Source organism: Melanaphis sacchari, unplaced genomic scaffold, assembly GCF_002803265.2.
Source record: "Melanaphis sacchari strain LSU unplaced genomic scaffold, SCAv2.0 Contig74_pilon_pilon, whole genome shotgun sequence".
NCBI classification, from domain to species: Eukaryota; Metazoa; Arthropoda; class Insecta; order Hemiptera; family Aphididae; genus Melanaphis; species Melanaphis sacchari.
In genome coordinates this window covers 1,421,560-1,438,488 of record NW_020271531.1, presented here as the reverse complement: position 1 = coordinate 1,438,488, position 16,929 = coordinate 1,421,560, and the positions used below count along the sequence as shown (strand labels likewise).

General features: G+C 21.8%; 1 protein-coding gene across 1 annotated transcript in view; it reads left to right on the top strand.

Annotated features, from left to right (window-relative positions):
* LOC112601045 (beta-1,4-N-acetylgalactosaminyltransferase bre-4-like) overlaps positions 1 to 16,929 on the top strand; it is a 31,568-nt gene that overhangs the window by 7,469 nt on the left and 7,170 nt on the right. The window contains exons 2-5 of the mRNA XM_025348450.1: positions 7,013 to 7,261; positions 8,480 to 8,558; positions 13,478 to 13,723; positions 13,881 to 14,064. Of these exons, the coding sequence (XP_025204235.1) occupies positions 7,061 to 7,261; positions 8,480 to 8,558; positions 13,478 to 13,723; positions 13,881 to 14,064 (710 nt within the window). The 5' untranslated portion in view covers positions 7,013 to 7,060. The remainder of the gene's footprint in view (positions 1 to 7,012; positions 7,262 to 8,479; positions 8,559 to 13,477; positions 13,724 to 13,880; positions 14,065 to 16,929) is intronic.

Below are 16,929 nucleotides of genomic sequence, written 5' to 3'. Positions count from 1 at the left end.
TTTTTTCAGTACTAATGTATAACATAATACTATGTACGTAGTCAATAATAAATATTATTATTATTTGTTCGTTATTATAATAATATATAATAGAAATTATTAGTTAATTATTAGTGGTGGGATCCCTAAACAATAAATATTTACAACATACAGTATTATGGTGTGTCGAAATATAAATTAAAAATGATTTTTATGATAAAATATTAGTAACGGATTGTAATTGTAAATTTTAATGGGAAGTGTAGGCCGTAGGCACCTATAATATATTATTTGAAATACTAAAAGAAGGGTATTAGTTGATATTCGTTAGCAATACGCACAACCATCGGGATAAGAAAATGTGTAGTGTTCACGTAGTTTGAAGGATAAAACGAGAAAACAGTAAGAATATTGAATTTAGTCGGACATAAGTTAGTCCTAAAATTGACTAATGAAACATAACGGGAAGGTTGAGTCTATCTTTTCTGATAAGAATTTAGAAAGGAAGGCAAGGTTTCCATTTCGTCTGATCAACCGATAAGATTATCTGTGTTAAATATATTTTTGTGAACGGGTGTAGAATATATTATACAATATTAAATTTTCGTCACAGGTGGAAAACAATAGAATTGTTTCTACTTTAGAATTAAGACATTTTTACAATATTAGACAACTTTTCATAATGTATTATAAAATAATCAATGATTAACTATGAAGTTTTTGCTTAAACTTGTACAACCGTCAAACTTTTATTAGGGTATTTATACTAATTGAAAAACAACAATGTACATTTTAAAATTGAAACTGAACATTGTAATAGTAAGTTGTAAAATACCTATATAATGTAATTTACTCTGGCATCAGGTATATTTATTATACTTCCTGATTATACAAAATGTATAGCAACCGTAGAAAAACTAAAATAATTTAGCTTTTACTATGTTTGTATATCGTTCCATTCACGAAATAATAAGTGACCATCACTGCTTCTAACATAAGTTTTCATTTATATAACTAAACACAATGTTTTCCCTCTGATACTTATCATTGCATGTCAAACCGTAATTATCGATATCGACTTCAAATAAACTATTGTTAGCAATAACCAAATGAATTGACACTTTTAAATTTTATAAATCGGCCGGAATAATCATCAGATAAACAAGCATTACAATAAAATAATGTAGTAAGAACAAAGATTATTATTCTAAGTATTTGAGTATTATTTAACATTATCCTGGTTTAAATAAGAATGTAAACTTTTTGTTTTTATTTTTTATACATCACTCTCAATGTGCGTGTTTGTAACGTATATTTTGCTTCAAGTATTGTTATTTTTATTAATTTTAAATCTCAATATCACATTGAATACATAACGTATATGTTTTAATTAAAAAAAAAAAAACTTTCATATTTTCATAATATTATTTTATACAAACTTTTGGTGAACATGTTATTTTTAATTAGAAAATAACTATTTGTGAAAATCATTATAATATAGTTTTATAAAAATTAATTTATTGTAAAATTGAATAATATATTTCATGAGTAAAAAAATTATTGTTGTTTGTTCATAAACAGTTTTTACTAGAATAGGAATATTTAAGTTATTCATATGTGGTTATTTGTACTAAGTATTTATGCACTGTATTTTTTCTCATAAATATAATAACTTTCAATAACTTTAAATGTAACTTTGTACATGTATTTAAATATAATTGATTTAAAAATTTAATTAATTTTACTCTACAAAATGCAGCGAAAGAGAGAGTGTAATGCTTAATGTCTTGTTTGGCTTAATAAATAAATTATTGAAGTATTTTAAATTAGAATTTTTGCTGCAAGCAAATTCAAATATGTATGAAATTATATTTAAGATCTTAACGCTTTCATAAGTTATATTATTTCTTGTTTAACCCTTTTGTTTTCGTCATTAATATTTTAAATTTGTATTGATCGAGTTTTGTGTATGTAGTATAATTAATAAGTAATGAAATAATATTAGTAATATTTCAACAAATAATTCGTGGTAAATTAATTTTCAACAACTTTGTATAAATTCTAAGAATAAATAAGATTGATGATAATGTATACTACATATGAATAACTATTTTACACATATAAATTTAGAATTTATCAAACAGTTGTTTAGTTAAATTTTTAACTAATTAGATCGTTAAAATTAATAACATTTTTGTTGATATTTGTAATTATATTATAATATATAATTATAGCTCAAATTTAATTGTATATATTTACTAGATAAAATTTAGATATAACAAATAAATTACACTATACTATATTTTTATTGCATTTAATTAGACAACATTAAAAATTTAATAAATACCACAGAATTATCATGATGTTTAAATATTTTAAATATTCTTTAATGAAAACTTAATTGTGCAAAGATATAATTTAGTTATTTTGTTATTTAAATCAAATAACAAATACTAATATATTATTGCTAATACCCGCAAAACTTATAAGTACTTAAGAATATTTCAAAATATAGTACCATATGTATAACATGTTTCATATAATAAATTCTCAAGTGTACACGTTTTTGATGAACAAAGTTGACGTGACATCAGTTGGCCGTTAGAAACGGATAAATAATGCCTGAGACCGAAAAGTCCTTTTCGAGCGTTTGTTATGTCCACTGACACATTATAGACATGGAGAGGGATGGCCATGAGATAGAAAGTGAGAGAGTTGTGTAGATTTGTAACGTTAACGATGAACGTAATGCGAGGACACAGGGTGAAGTGAACAGGAGAATTCTGACATACAAATGAGCAAAACACGATGTGAGACATGGAGAGAAAATAACAGTAGAATGACAAGAGGAACAGTATTTTAGTTAATGGATTTCTTCAATTGGTTCTGCTCGTTGAATGAAAATTATTGATCCCGTGTCCTCGTCTTTTTTCCTGATGACAGACCTATTATATTATACTTTTAATTTTCATTAAGTAAAATGTATTGTATTCTTTCTATCTTCTTTCTATCCTCTCAACTCGTGAGATGATTCTAGGAATGACAGTTATAAAGTATTTCTGTCTTCTAAAAACCCTTTTACTTATAAAATGAAAAGTGACAAGGCAACATTAGCCCAATGTTATTTCACATGTATCTTTAAGTTAAATTTTTTTTTTAATAAGCAAAATATTTTCATAATATAAACCATGACAGTTCTTGATATTTTATTTTTATTTCATCTTTATTAAGGGTAAAAACTTACTACACTTTTATTGAATTATTAAATTACATGACGTTATTGAGTGTTAACTCTAGATCGAAAGGGGACTACGAGTTGAATATTTTACGAATGTCATTATAAAAGTAAATATGTAAATATTTTATACTTGTTCCCGTTAAGGATAACTACAAAACATTTTTTTTTTTTTTTGAATTATTTATGTAATAAATTAATACTTAACATGTGTCATACTTTGCCATATAAAGTAAGCAAAAAATAGCGCATTGATGGTGTACAAAAAAAAAGTAACTTCTGAAATAATAAGACATTTTGACAATGTTGAATGACCAATACGAAGTATATTCTTTTTCAAAACCAATGCTGACTATAGCCACAGACTGATCAATAAATTATCTGATTATAACTGAAATAATTTGTTTTAATTTATAATCGATTGGACTACATATGTAAGATTATACTTGTTGTGTGTGTAATGTTATATTATACTTTGTAAATTAAATTTAAATTTGAATAAACTTGAACATTTTCCTAATAAAATAATTTTAACACCTTAGGTAGTTAAAAAATAGTTAAACTTTGAAAAATGTATTTTATATAAGAATATTTTAATTTTGTGATAATTTAGTTTAGTATAATGAATAACAATAAATTCTATTTATTATTTTATAGTATTAAGCTTTTCATTAGAACGTATTTACTATTATGTACGCATATTATTAAATTATACCAGTTCTTTGATCATAATATTCGTAATTTGCAAAAAATAATATAATGTGTTTTACTTATGCTTAAACGAAATACATATCAAAGTATATTTCTATCGCATAATTTATACATCTTACATTATTTAGTAGTAAGCCGGAAGGTAGATTATAATAATCATTATGTTTATTTGTCTCGATTTCATTATTTAGGTTCTTACTTCAATATTTGATGTTACAAATGTTTAGTAATCATACAATATTAGTGCTTACAAAGTTCAATATTAGGGTAGTATCTAAATTCTACAGTATATAATTTACTTGGGAGGATAAACGTTGATCAAATTACAATAATTTTGTTCGATAATATTGGCATAGGTACATATTTTGCAGTCACCACTTTTATCTTAATATTCTCTATTTTTTTAGAGCCAATTTAAAAATTCAATATTTTCGTAGAAGAACTATAAAATAAAATAAGTAGAAGCAAAAAAAAAAAAAAATATATATATAATGTACGTGGGGAATTCTACAGTCTTGCTGACCTCTGCAAAAATCAATGTATTTGGCTCTGAGTGGACCAAGGAATATTAAATTTACATTGCAATATAAATACATAGGTTTTTGGTTTAGCTAGTTTATTATGCATGTGATTGGTTAGGACTTTTCTAAAAGTTACATAAACCTAATCTTCTCATCGATTGAAAATTGAGCACAACAAATGTTAGTTGTAAAGATTTTTGTTTTAAAAATGCAGAATTATTTTTAATAATCCATTAAAAATATTTAATATGATTTGAATAATATGAAATTATATTTAATTTATCAAAAGTTTATGAATTAGAATTATATTAGGTATTATGTATTAATGAATCAATTAAATTGATATATATATATATTATTTAATTATGGTTTAAAACAAAGCGTTTTTTAACCTTTATATATTCATATTTAAATGTGTCATATTCTATAAATTGTTTTTTCTGGAGAATAATATGAAAACTAATTAGAACTATTATGTAGAATGATCGATAAATTTAAATTAGATAAAGAGTTTTGAAATCAATTTCAGAGGCATTCAATTTAATAATAGAACAATTAAACAGAAATAAATAAATTAGTATCGAATTAAAATTTATCAATTTATTTTAACGCGAGTCTTCGGAGTAAAGATTGCTTTGGAATTATGAAGTTTTTATTACTCTCAATAAATCATCTGAGTATGGTAGCTAAAAATGTCTAAAAGTTTCCTTATTGAATTGGAAATTTATCATAATATCAAAACTGACACTAAATAATATGTAAGTGTTACATAGCCACATGGGATATTATACCTTTATATGGTATTATTATTCCAGCTGTTCATTATGCACAAATTTATGCATAGATAACTTAGGCGTAAATCAATAAGCTCCTTCAAAAGCTTTTATTATACTACTTTTGAGTAAGTTAACAATGGGGTTAATAATTTTACATATTTTTAAAAAAATATAGAGGAACATTATTAATCGTTATAAATTATGATACTTCCATTATTGACATTTGACATATAATATTATGTATTGTTTATATAATGTTCAAACTTACGGAATATTTTTTTTGTAATACTATATATTATAGTTGTTCAAAATTAAATATAATATAATTAATAAACGTATACACATGACAGATGGAAGGGAGATTAGAGTGCTTGTAACTTACTGAAACATTTTTTTATGATCAATATAATTGTATAGTTTATTTTAAAAACAAAATTGAGCCTTTAATTGATTTAAAAAAATTAAATAAAACAAACTAGTAATTAATTGTTTGAATATTTTTGATATTACAATTGAATATATACTATGGGTATAATATATATATATATATATATTTGGATAACATTTTAAGATAATTAAAATTATAGTGAATTTTTATAACCTTTTTTACTGTTGGAATATAGATAGTAAAAAAAATAAAATATACATTTTATATTAATTTAAAAAAAAAAGCGTTTACCTACTTATTATGTGTTAAAAACTATACTAAATAACAAAGTCTCTTCATCAAAATCTAATAAAAATTATGTAGAATAAAAAATTACGTCTGGATTGTTTTATATATTTTTTTACCGTTTTAAGTCATATGCTTAACCATACATCTATTTTATTTTTATTTATGTCAAGTATTTATGTTGCATTAGTTAATTAAACCTTATTTTGCAGTTTAGTTTTTGGGGTCACTTAACATGATTTTTAAATCTTGTACTAAACTTATTTTTATGAAATTAAAAATACATATTACATAACTACTTATTATAATAATTAATAATTAATCATTGTATGTTTTACTACATAGGTGGATCACTATTTATGGTGTAACAAGTTTTAAAAATAACTGTTAATAATAATAATACTAATAATTAGGGCCAGATTTTGTTGCAAATGCTTCTTTTGAGAAGAGTATGATAGAAAGATAATTCTTATATATAAATATGTTTTGAATAAGTTTTGATTTCAATAAAGTAAGCTTTTTTTGCTTTTTTCTACAAAACCTGCTTTTTATTGCTTTCCCCCTATTTGGTTCTTTTTTCTTAGTTTTAACACATTTTTCTTGAAAATTGAACTTAATTCTATGTATATTATATTTGGCCTAAAAATACTATATTATTATTGCCAGAAATTATAAAACCGGTTAAAAAATTAATAATAAATGGATGACTGATAAAATAACTATCGTTATTATGCTGAAATTGTATTTCTATTTAAATTGTATCGTTTTGAAGTTATCTGAATTATATCTGCGTATTTTTATAGTACGTTCATACACTTTAGTTGACCGGTAAATATCACTTAATGAGGTATAATGTTTTAAATAATTTCTCTATAATCGTTATTAGCACCTAATAGGATGAGTTTTAATGAAAATAAAACTAAACTAATCATTTCAGTTTGAACCTGAAAAATAGTAAAATATACGATTTAAAATTGTTTTTATCAATAACCGACATTATTTGATAGTGTATAAAAATTGATGATTTCACTATATACTAGCTAGTACATTAAATAACTGTTCACACTGTATACTACAAAATGAAATAATAATTTAATCACGTATTTTTATTTTTCAGCTATAAAAAGCCACCAAATTGAATAATATTAATGTTCACTAAACTATAATGTCCATATTACCACCCTCGCGTGGAAAAATTGTATTCGGACTGGGTATAGCATACTTATTGGTGCAGTTTATATATGTCAGCTATTACAACGAAACACGTCGCTTTGACAATCTGATTGCAACGACAACACAAGAATACTTTCCATCGACTAACCCTATGCCAATAACTCACCTCAACCTTTCCGGTATTCAGACTATGGTAAGTAAAAAAAAAAAAAAAATCCACGTATTAATATAAATACATTTCATTGTAATTTGTAAATGTCATTGTAATATTAATTCTTACTTTTTTTTTTTTTTTAACAATAAAATAACACACCTTGTGCGTTCTTATTATCACAAAAACTTATCGTGGATTTGTTTATTCTATGCCTGCGTTACAATGTGTATTTTCTTTGATAAAAAAAAAAAAAAAAAAAAAAACTTTTAATTACCTAATTAAAATATATTACATGCGTCTAGTTTCTATCCGTAAATATAAAAACTTCTCGCTTTACATTACATCATCGTGTTTACATAAGTATTATAATGTTTTTTTTAATTCAATGATCAAATTGACATTCGATAAAAAAAGTCTCAATATAGTAAGAAATAAACCATTTAATTTTCTGTGTCTAATTTTTATGATTTTCTTTAAAAATAATTTATATTCGGCAATTACATTCAGATTTAAAATATTGGATAAAAAAAAAAAACTAAATTTTTCATTATCAATGTTTGAATGCAAATTACAAAACCATTTTTATATACAAAGTTATTTTAAAAATGATAAAGGATCTTTAACATAAGCGTGAAAAAGAAAAAGTTATAGTTTTTTCTTCATCATCATTTAAAACAAATTAAACTTTGAAAATTCTTATTTATTATAAAAAAAAAATTGAGAGATGCCTTATTGTTAATATATAAGTAATAAAGTAATAGATATTTAAAAAAAAATAATAATTGCAGTAAATTTGAATGCTGTATTTATTAGAATATTTAAACAAAATGTTATAATTTTTTAACATACATAATATTTAGATTTTTATCTTATTTATTAGAAATATAATTTTTTAGAAAACTTATTAGTTTTTCTGTTGTGCGTTTAATTTTATATTTTATATTAGTCATAATAAATAGGTGACGTTAACAGTAAGTAGAAAACTCATTTATGAGTTACTACTTACTTTTGGTAAGCACATTTTGATAATATCGAAATATTTTATTCCACGTCTAAATATTTTTGATATTAAATGTGAACTGTACTCTAGAAATGAAAAAAAAAACCATGAAGATTCAGCATGTTTTTTTATACTTTGTTTAGAACATATTTTATCTGCAGACATTTGTTTATTTCAAATACAATAAAGACTGAGTTTGGTACTCTATCATACCATACACATATTACTCACTTTTTTCCTTTTGAATTATGTTACAGTTTTATAATAATGTTCAAACTAAAGAGACAAAAGACAAAAATCTTCTCGCGCCGTGTCCAAAAACTCCGTTTGCTTTAAGTAAGTTTATAATTATAAGCAGAGTGATGAATTTATTGATTTTACAACAATGTATGTGTGTTTTTTTTTATTTGCATCTTTAGGAGCAGTAAGCCAGTAAACATACTTACATTTTCAACTTAAATATCTTTTCTGGTAGTAAAGTGAATCTAGTTGGTAATTGTAGAGATAAAAACCAAAGAAGTTCGGTTTTTTCCTTGATCATTGGGAAAAAACAATAAATTTTTATGCAAAAACAGTTTTTAACAAAATCGATTTTCTTATTTTATTATAATTAAAAAAAAAGAAAATTCATAAATATAATAAATATAATAAATGTTTGTATTATAATTGTTTATATATGGTATAATTTTAAAATTAGTTAAAGTCTTTCTGGGCTATTTAAAATCATTTTAAATTTTCTATTTTTTTTTTTTTTTAAATTTCAAAAAAAAAAAAAAAAAAAAATTGTTTAAATAAAAAGTTTGAAAATGTTATTTATGACCCCTCTAATATTATTATTTAAGTTAAAAAATAAAATAAAATGTTGAGTGTAAAATATTATTATTTTTTTTATGTAATGGCTTAAAGTTCTAATTTTGAAAAATAATTATCGGATTTATAAAAATTATTTTGTAGTTAAAAATGTATAAAATTCTTGATTTTTATTGTTGAGAAATGAAAATTTAATAGATAATTTTCCTAATGTAGTTTTAATTTAAGTCCAAAAATGTATTAATCATTTAAGTAGATTTTTTTTTACGTAATGTTGTTAGTTGTTACCTAATATTTTATAAAATAAATAAATTTATTGAATTTTAATAAAGTGTAAGATTAGCTAAAAATTTTTATTTTTCAAAGAATCTAATTTTACATTCATTTAAAAACTTCAATCGTCGTCCATATTACTTTAAATTCTGAAATTTAAATTTATATTTTTAAAGATAATTGTAATCGTTTTATTATAATTTATATATTATTTAAACTTTTAGTTTATTTAAAATGATTTCAATAATTCAATTTAAAATATTTTCACTATTAGTAATTTATTTATTATAAATATTTATCAAATAATTTTTTTTTTATTATGGATATAAGAGTAATTTTAAAATTAGGACAATAAAAATTAGAAAATTTTTTAAGAACTTAAAATTAAATAAATGAATATATTTAATGTTTCCGGTATTATACATAGAATGCAGGTATATTTCAACAATCTAGCCAGCCTATGTATCTTATCTATTTTTACCTAAGTAACAAAACACTGATAAGCGTTCACAGTATAACAAATTTTTTTGGTTTTAATAAAATTATACTAATTAGTTATAAATACAAGTTTATAATTGACTTTGGTTACTTGATAATCCTTATAAGCCAAAGAATAAGATAATATAACTATAATTTAATTATTATCAACGTTTAATTCGTTTCCAAGAATAGGTCCACTAGTTGACTAATTGAAGCAATGATATATTCTAAAAATTTATTGTTGTCTACACGATACAATACAAAGGCAAGCAGTCGTTTAATCACGTCCCAGTTGTTTTGACATTAACAGTAGGACATTTCAAAAAATACATAGATAGTACATTACATTAGCTATCATTCAACAAATGTGTCATATAGCATTATTTATGGTTTTAGAAATCATAGTTCATATAGCTATTTTTAAAAATATTACAGTAAATTAATTTTACTCTTACTTTTCTAGTTAAAAGACATTTGAATATGTGCACCTAATTCAAACATTAGAACATACTGATACAAAATATTAAATTATTTATCATTCGACAGTTAAAAATCAGATATTTACACTATTTTAAATAGTGTTTAAAAGTAACTATATACGTAATATGTATAATACATTATTATTAAGAAAATATTTTAAAATTTGCTGAATTTCCTATAATTTGAGACATTTACATTTAAACATATTTTTTAATTAAGTATACAAATTTAGTAAAATCGTTTTTATTTTAAAATTTTTGTTAGACCTATAATATTAAAAATTATGATAAATAAAATATGATATAATATTTAATATTGCAATTCATATTATTTTTTTTCTAATTCATTTTTTTTCACTTTAAAATTGTATTTGTTCTTATAATACATAGATATTAAATAGTTATAAGTTATAACTTATGAATTAAAATATTTATAGTTTTAAGTTTAATTAAACATAAAATATACGAAAATAATGTACAAATACATTCAATTTATTTAACATTATTTATTATATATTTGTTGCTGTGGGAGAATTATAACAAAATTGTTTTAACAAAAGAATAATAATAGTATATTCAATGTAGGTAACATTTACGAATTACGAATACGTATTTATACGTATTTTTTTTATATTTATTATTTTGTACAATATCTGACGACGATTTTTATAATTTTTTTTGAATTTATATCAAAATATTATATTTTAGTAAAATATTATTAGAATTTTATATTTAATATAATTACGTTAAAACGTAATGGGTATTCGTAAAACAAAAATTGCATAATATTTCATTATTCTGGTATTAAGCATATTATGTGTACTTATCTTATCAGTTGTTTGTACATATGACATGCGATTCAAAGTATATTAAATATTAATATTGTCGTATGAGCTGAAAAAAATTAAAAATACTCGTAGTACGAAATTTTAAATAAGCAAAAATAATAATTCTTATAAAAGTAAATAATGTGATCACACAAAAATTAGCTAACATTAAAAACAAGTTAAATAATAAAAAAATCATGTATGTTTAATAAAAATACAATCAGTATAAAAGCTTCTATAAGTCCATAAAATTTCCATTAAGTCTAATAGTATTTAAATTATAAAAGTGTACAAAATGTAATTTTGTAATTAATAAATTATGCGATATTTAATTTTTAACCATACGTAAAAACTATAGTTAGAATAATAAAAGTTCTTTTAAGCATAATATTTTTATACGTTTCAAAATAAGTATTTTTTTAATTTGGTATTTAAAATATATAAGTAAAGTATTATATATCAAATAATATAAAGTAATAAGAAAAAAATAGTTACAATTAATTTTTAAGAATGTGGGTCTATGCTAATGGGTATATTATTATTATATTGTGTAAATTAGTATGTATATACTGGGTTCACTTTTAAAGGTTGAATAATTTTCCTTATACATTTTTTGAATTTCTAAATAATTTCTTTATAACTTTTTATATAAGATTTTAGAGACAGAGTTTGATAATAATTAGAAAGAATGGTGTGGGGAGAAAATGGCTTAAATTTGAAAAGAAAGTAATTAGTCATTACTTTTACGATTTGTAATTGATTAAAATTTTTACTATTTTTTCAAATACAAAATAATAGCACTTAGCTTAATACATTAACTTAACACTTTTACTTTTTTTACTAATAGTTAAGTTTTGCATTAAAAATTATAGATAATTGATAAAAGTTTATCTGTTGTTTTTTAACAATAATTTAATATTTTTTTGGAAATAATGGTATATAAAAATCGAATTTTGATCAATTAGGTAGAATTAACTATAACTTATAAGTATTTAAATTTCGAATGAATAAAATAGTTATACTGAAAAATCTATCAAAATATTGGTCTATTACTCATTTTAAACAATACTTTAAATGCTGTATTTACTTGTTCAAAATACGATTTGAAGATACAAAGAAAAAGATTTTTAGAAAATTATTGTACTTCTGAATATATAAAAAAAAAAATTTGCTAGGAATTAAAGAATAAACAACATGTATAATTTTAATGATTAAAAATATTAAAATATATTACAGTTTTTCAAAAATATTGTTTCTTATTAATTTAAATAAAGTTAAAGAAATATTTTAAAGATATTAATACTGTCGAACTACATAATATGTTCTTACCTTTTTACTATTGAAAGAATTATTCTGTACAAATATGATTATTTTTAAGGAAATTTAAGTATACTACCTTTTTTTTGTGAATAGGTTCATGATTTAAATGGATAATATCTTAAAATTAATTCACACATTTTTAAAAGCATTGTGAACACTTTACTTTTGACTCCTTTCCTCTCTCCCTGTGCACCCACCAAAAAATAATAAAATAAAAAATAAATTAAAAGGTCCAATCAAATCCAACTTTCTACCAGAAACTGCTCCCAAAGTTGAAAACCAATGCACTTTTCCCATTAAGTCAACTGTTAATATATATCATGAGTTTAATGGATAGAATAAAAACAATAATTTTAATTTAATAAATGCTATTATTTAAAATTAAACTATACTAATCAATATGTAAAGATATATATAGATTATAAAAATTATAATATTATTATATTATTGAAAAAATTGGCAATGTTTAGTGATTCGAAAATATCTCGCTAATCGGAGTTCATATAACCGAGGTAGAATGAAAGTAAATCAACTATCGTAAAGTGAATTAGGACCATTGAACTTTTCTGTATAAAATTATTGACAACCGATCGGTTGGCTGTTTCAATCAAAGTTCCATTGACAATAAATAATACTGTACAAAAACTTTACAATTTATATTTATACAATAGTTAAGTAATTTAGGCGAGTTATGCTATTTATTTTTTCGAAACTTTTATTAGTATCGAAAGTATACAACAGTAAACATCATATCTTATCTTCATTGTAAATATTTTTTGATTTGATAATGTTATACAAAATAAACTAACAACGATCTGTATACTATTGAACAATAGTATACAATTATATGATTCAAATGTATAACTAAAATTAAATACAATGATTTGTCAGTGATTTGAAAAATAAATCTTATTTGGAATAGTTTTTGTAGATATGCATAAATATTATAAGAATATTTGAAGTTACTGTAAAGATTTTATTTTCATATTGCTTAAAAATTAACCACATTTCATAATTACCTATTAATGATACAAACTATTAGTTTTTTTTCTCTTAATTTTTATAGATGGAACACTACGTTTGCTTGTTCCTGCTCAAGAAACGTTGGAAGAAGTGGCGCAGGAGTTATCCTGGCTAAGATTCTTAGAAGGCGGCCGTCAAATGCCTTTAGATTGCCAGGCAAGATATAAAATTGCAATTATAGTGCCTTATAGAAACCGACTAGCCAATCTCTGTTCATTCCTTTTAAATATGCATCCATTTTTAACAAAACAACAGTTGGATTATACTATATTTATCATAGAACAGTTCGGTAAGTTATTGATTTAATTAGGTATGATAAATACTTAAAAAAATGTATATTATCTAAATATTTAAGTCTATAAGCAAGTGTTTTGAATATTATTTTTAATTTACATTAAAATAATTTATTATTGCCAATTTTTTTTTTTTTTTTTTTTATCAAATAGACGATGGACTATTTAATCGAGCAATGTTAATGAATGTTGGGTTCACTGAAGCGTTAAAATTACACGATTTTGACTGTTTCTTTTTCCATGACGTAGACCTCATACCAGAGAATGACAGAAACATATACAGTTGTCCTGATCAACCAAGACATATGTCAGTAGCTATTGACAAGTTTAACTACAGGTAATTAGTTATACATCGTAATCATACGATTATTTAGTTGTTTTATCTCTATAAACTAGGAAAGGTACTATTAACAATGAGCATTCATTGTCTTGAAAAACATATTTATAAAAACATAATATTTTTACATCGCTTTCAAGTAATTTAAAGTTAATTATTCTTTATTTTCATTTAATTTTTATCTTCTATTCTAAAGCTTATCTAATAATTATTTTCACAATATATTAATCTTATCCTGATTTATATGGTTTATATTATCATGAAATAAAAAATGAATTTATTTGTAAAAAAATTTGGTTCAAAATATACTGTCTTAGATGATAGTATAACAACCATTTTTTTTTTTTTTTTTTTTAATAATGTTGAGATAATAAATATTTACTATTGAAATAATTATTAAGACATATCTGTATATATTAAATAGTATACTACATTACTGTCTTATTTTAAATAAATTATATAATTGGAAGATAACTTTATTTATTTATTATATTTATCATACAAAATGTATAAAGTTTATTGTAGGTTTTTTTTTTTTTAAATTAGTAATAATCGTTAGAGAAAGATTCTGCTTAAATAGATATATGATAAACGAAGAGAACAAATTTCCAAAACGTAGAGTTTTCAAAATTACTTATTAAAAAATATTAAAGTTATTTAGAATAACCTCGAATCTTTTTTATACGAATAATTAATGATCAATAATTATAGACCCAAGTTATTAAAGAAAACGATAAAACTCTGCTTTAATATTAATTTATATTATAAGCTTGTTGATTTTTTTATTAAAAAACATTCATTATTTTAAAAACTATTAATGTTTTTAAAAATGTTTTTGAACTCTGAACGGAACGATGAATGTATTGATTTTATAATGATGCATGTATTTTTAGTTATTCTAATGACAACATATATATTTTTATTTCGTGTTCCAATACAAGATATTAGTACTTAGATGTTAATTAATTGAATTTTAGAAAAGCGTAGTAAATTAGTTTAAGTAGTTAAAGTTTAAATGAGTGGAGTTGAGTGGCATATTATAACAATATGGGTTCATTGAAAAGTGCATTGTTTTTTTTTTTTTTTACAAATTAAATCATTAAAAAAAAGAAAAAACTTTAAAAACCTTAGAACTTTATTTACAGCAACTTAAAGTTAATACTGAACGAATTACATACTCAATTATATTTATTCTGTAGAATGTGCTATTATTGATTAACAGTCATTAACAGTATAAAATATTCTCGTAGATAATTCATTCATAGGCCAATTTCCAAGGTAACTATAATTTACCTTACTCTACGTAATACGTTCTGTTTATTATAAATAATAAATAAGTCATATGAATAAATGTTTTTAATGTTAATGATATTATGGTAGAATGAGCATTAGCTAGGTAATCATAATATTTCCTTCATTTCGACACAGATTAGAAAAATTTTTATTCCATAGTTAAATTACATTTTTAAACAACAATATTGCAACGAAAAAATAAAATTAAGCTTAGTTTTGAATACTGTTTAAAAGACATTTTTTTTAAATATTTAAGTTTTCTTAAAACTAATTAATGGGAAAAAAGATTTAAATGTGTTATTTTAAAACAATAAATATAATACAGTATGAATAACTTTGTACTTAAATCTAAAAAAAAAAATGATTTTAAAAATTGTATTACAATCTGCAGTTATTTAGACGAGTATAAAGAATGATAAAATTACAATATTCAATTAATTTCAGTATACCTATAATAACTAATAATTGTATTTACAATTTATGAAATTAAATGTGGTATTAATTTGGATATTTTTGTATTTAATTTTAATGGTAATTACTATACTGGAACATTACTTTTTTATAATAATATTTAATTTTTAATTGATTGATAAAATATTATTTGTATCAGATACTTAAATAAATAAAACTTATCAGAGTAAAATCAATAAATTCCTTACTAAGGTCAAAATTCAAGAATAATACAATTAAAAATTCATAATTAACAATTATTTTACTTACATTTTATCTAGAAACAGCGTTTTGTAAAAAGAAGTAGGATAATAAAATTGATCATTTGTAAGCTTTAAAATGGATTTAAATATGTTTTTAGATTTCTTGTTTCTTTGTTTTTTTTGATACTTAAGACTGACAACAATTGTATAGCTGATGGAAAAAAAATATTTTCGTTGACTACAGATTGTTGATTGGAAACATGTGTGACACGTACCAGGAGTGTCTACTATCTATTTTAATTTAAAATAAATATTTTATATCACTTAAATTTTTAATTTTTTTCTTATTTAAATGACAAATTTTATTCTTAATTTATTATTTTAAAGCAGAATATTTTTTGGAATATTTTTATATGTAAAAATTTAATTTTGGACGACTAATATATGAGTTATAACTTATAAGTATTTTAAAGTTTTTTATGAGCAGAGTAGAGTGGTTGTTTTTGTAACAACTTGAAATTATGTAAAAGAAATATTTTTAAAAATGTACCAAAGTGTTTTCTGAAATAATGAGTTTCTTGCATTAGATGAATTATCTCGTAAAGTCATACAAATTATTATCATTTCTACTGTACATTCAGTTGGCCTGTACGTTTCGCTTATTTTGAACTCATTTCAAACAATCACTGTTAAATCTCTAATGTTATAAATTAGCGTTAGTCTAATTTTTAATACATAAATAAATTATATACACATTTAAAAAAAATTAAATTACTTATATAATAAATTAAGTCTTCTAGCATATAATTATTATTATTGAATATATATTATAATATATAATATATTATATATAATATATATTATAATATATAATATATTATATATAATATATATTATTTATATATAATTAAATAATAAT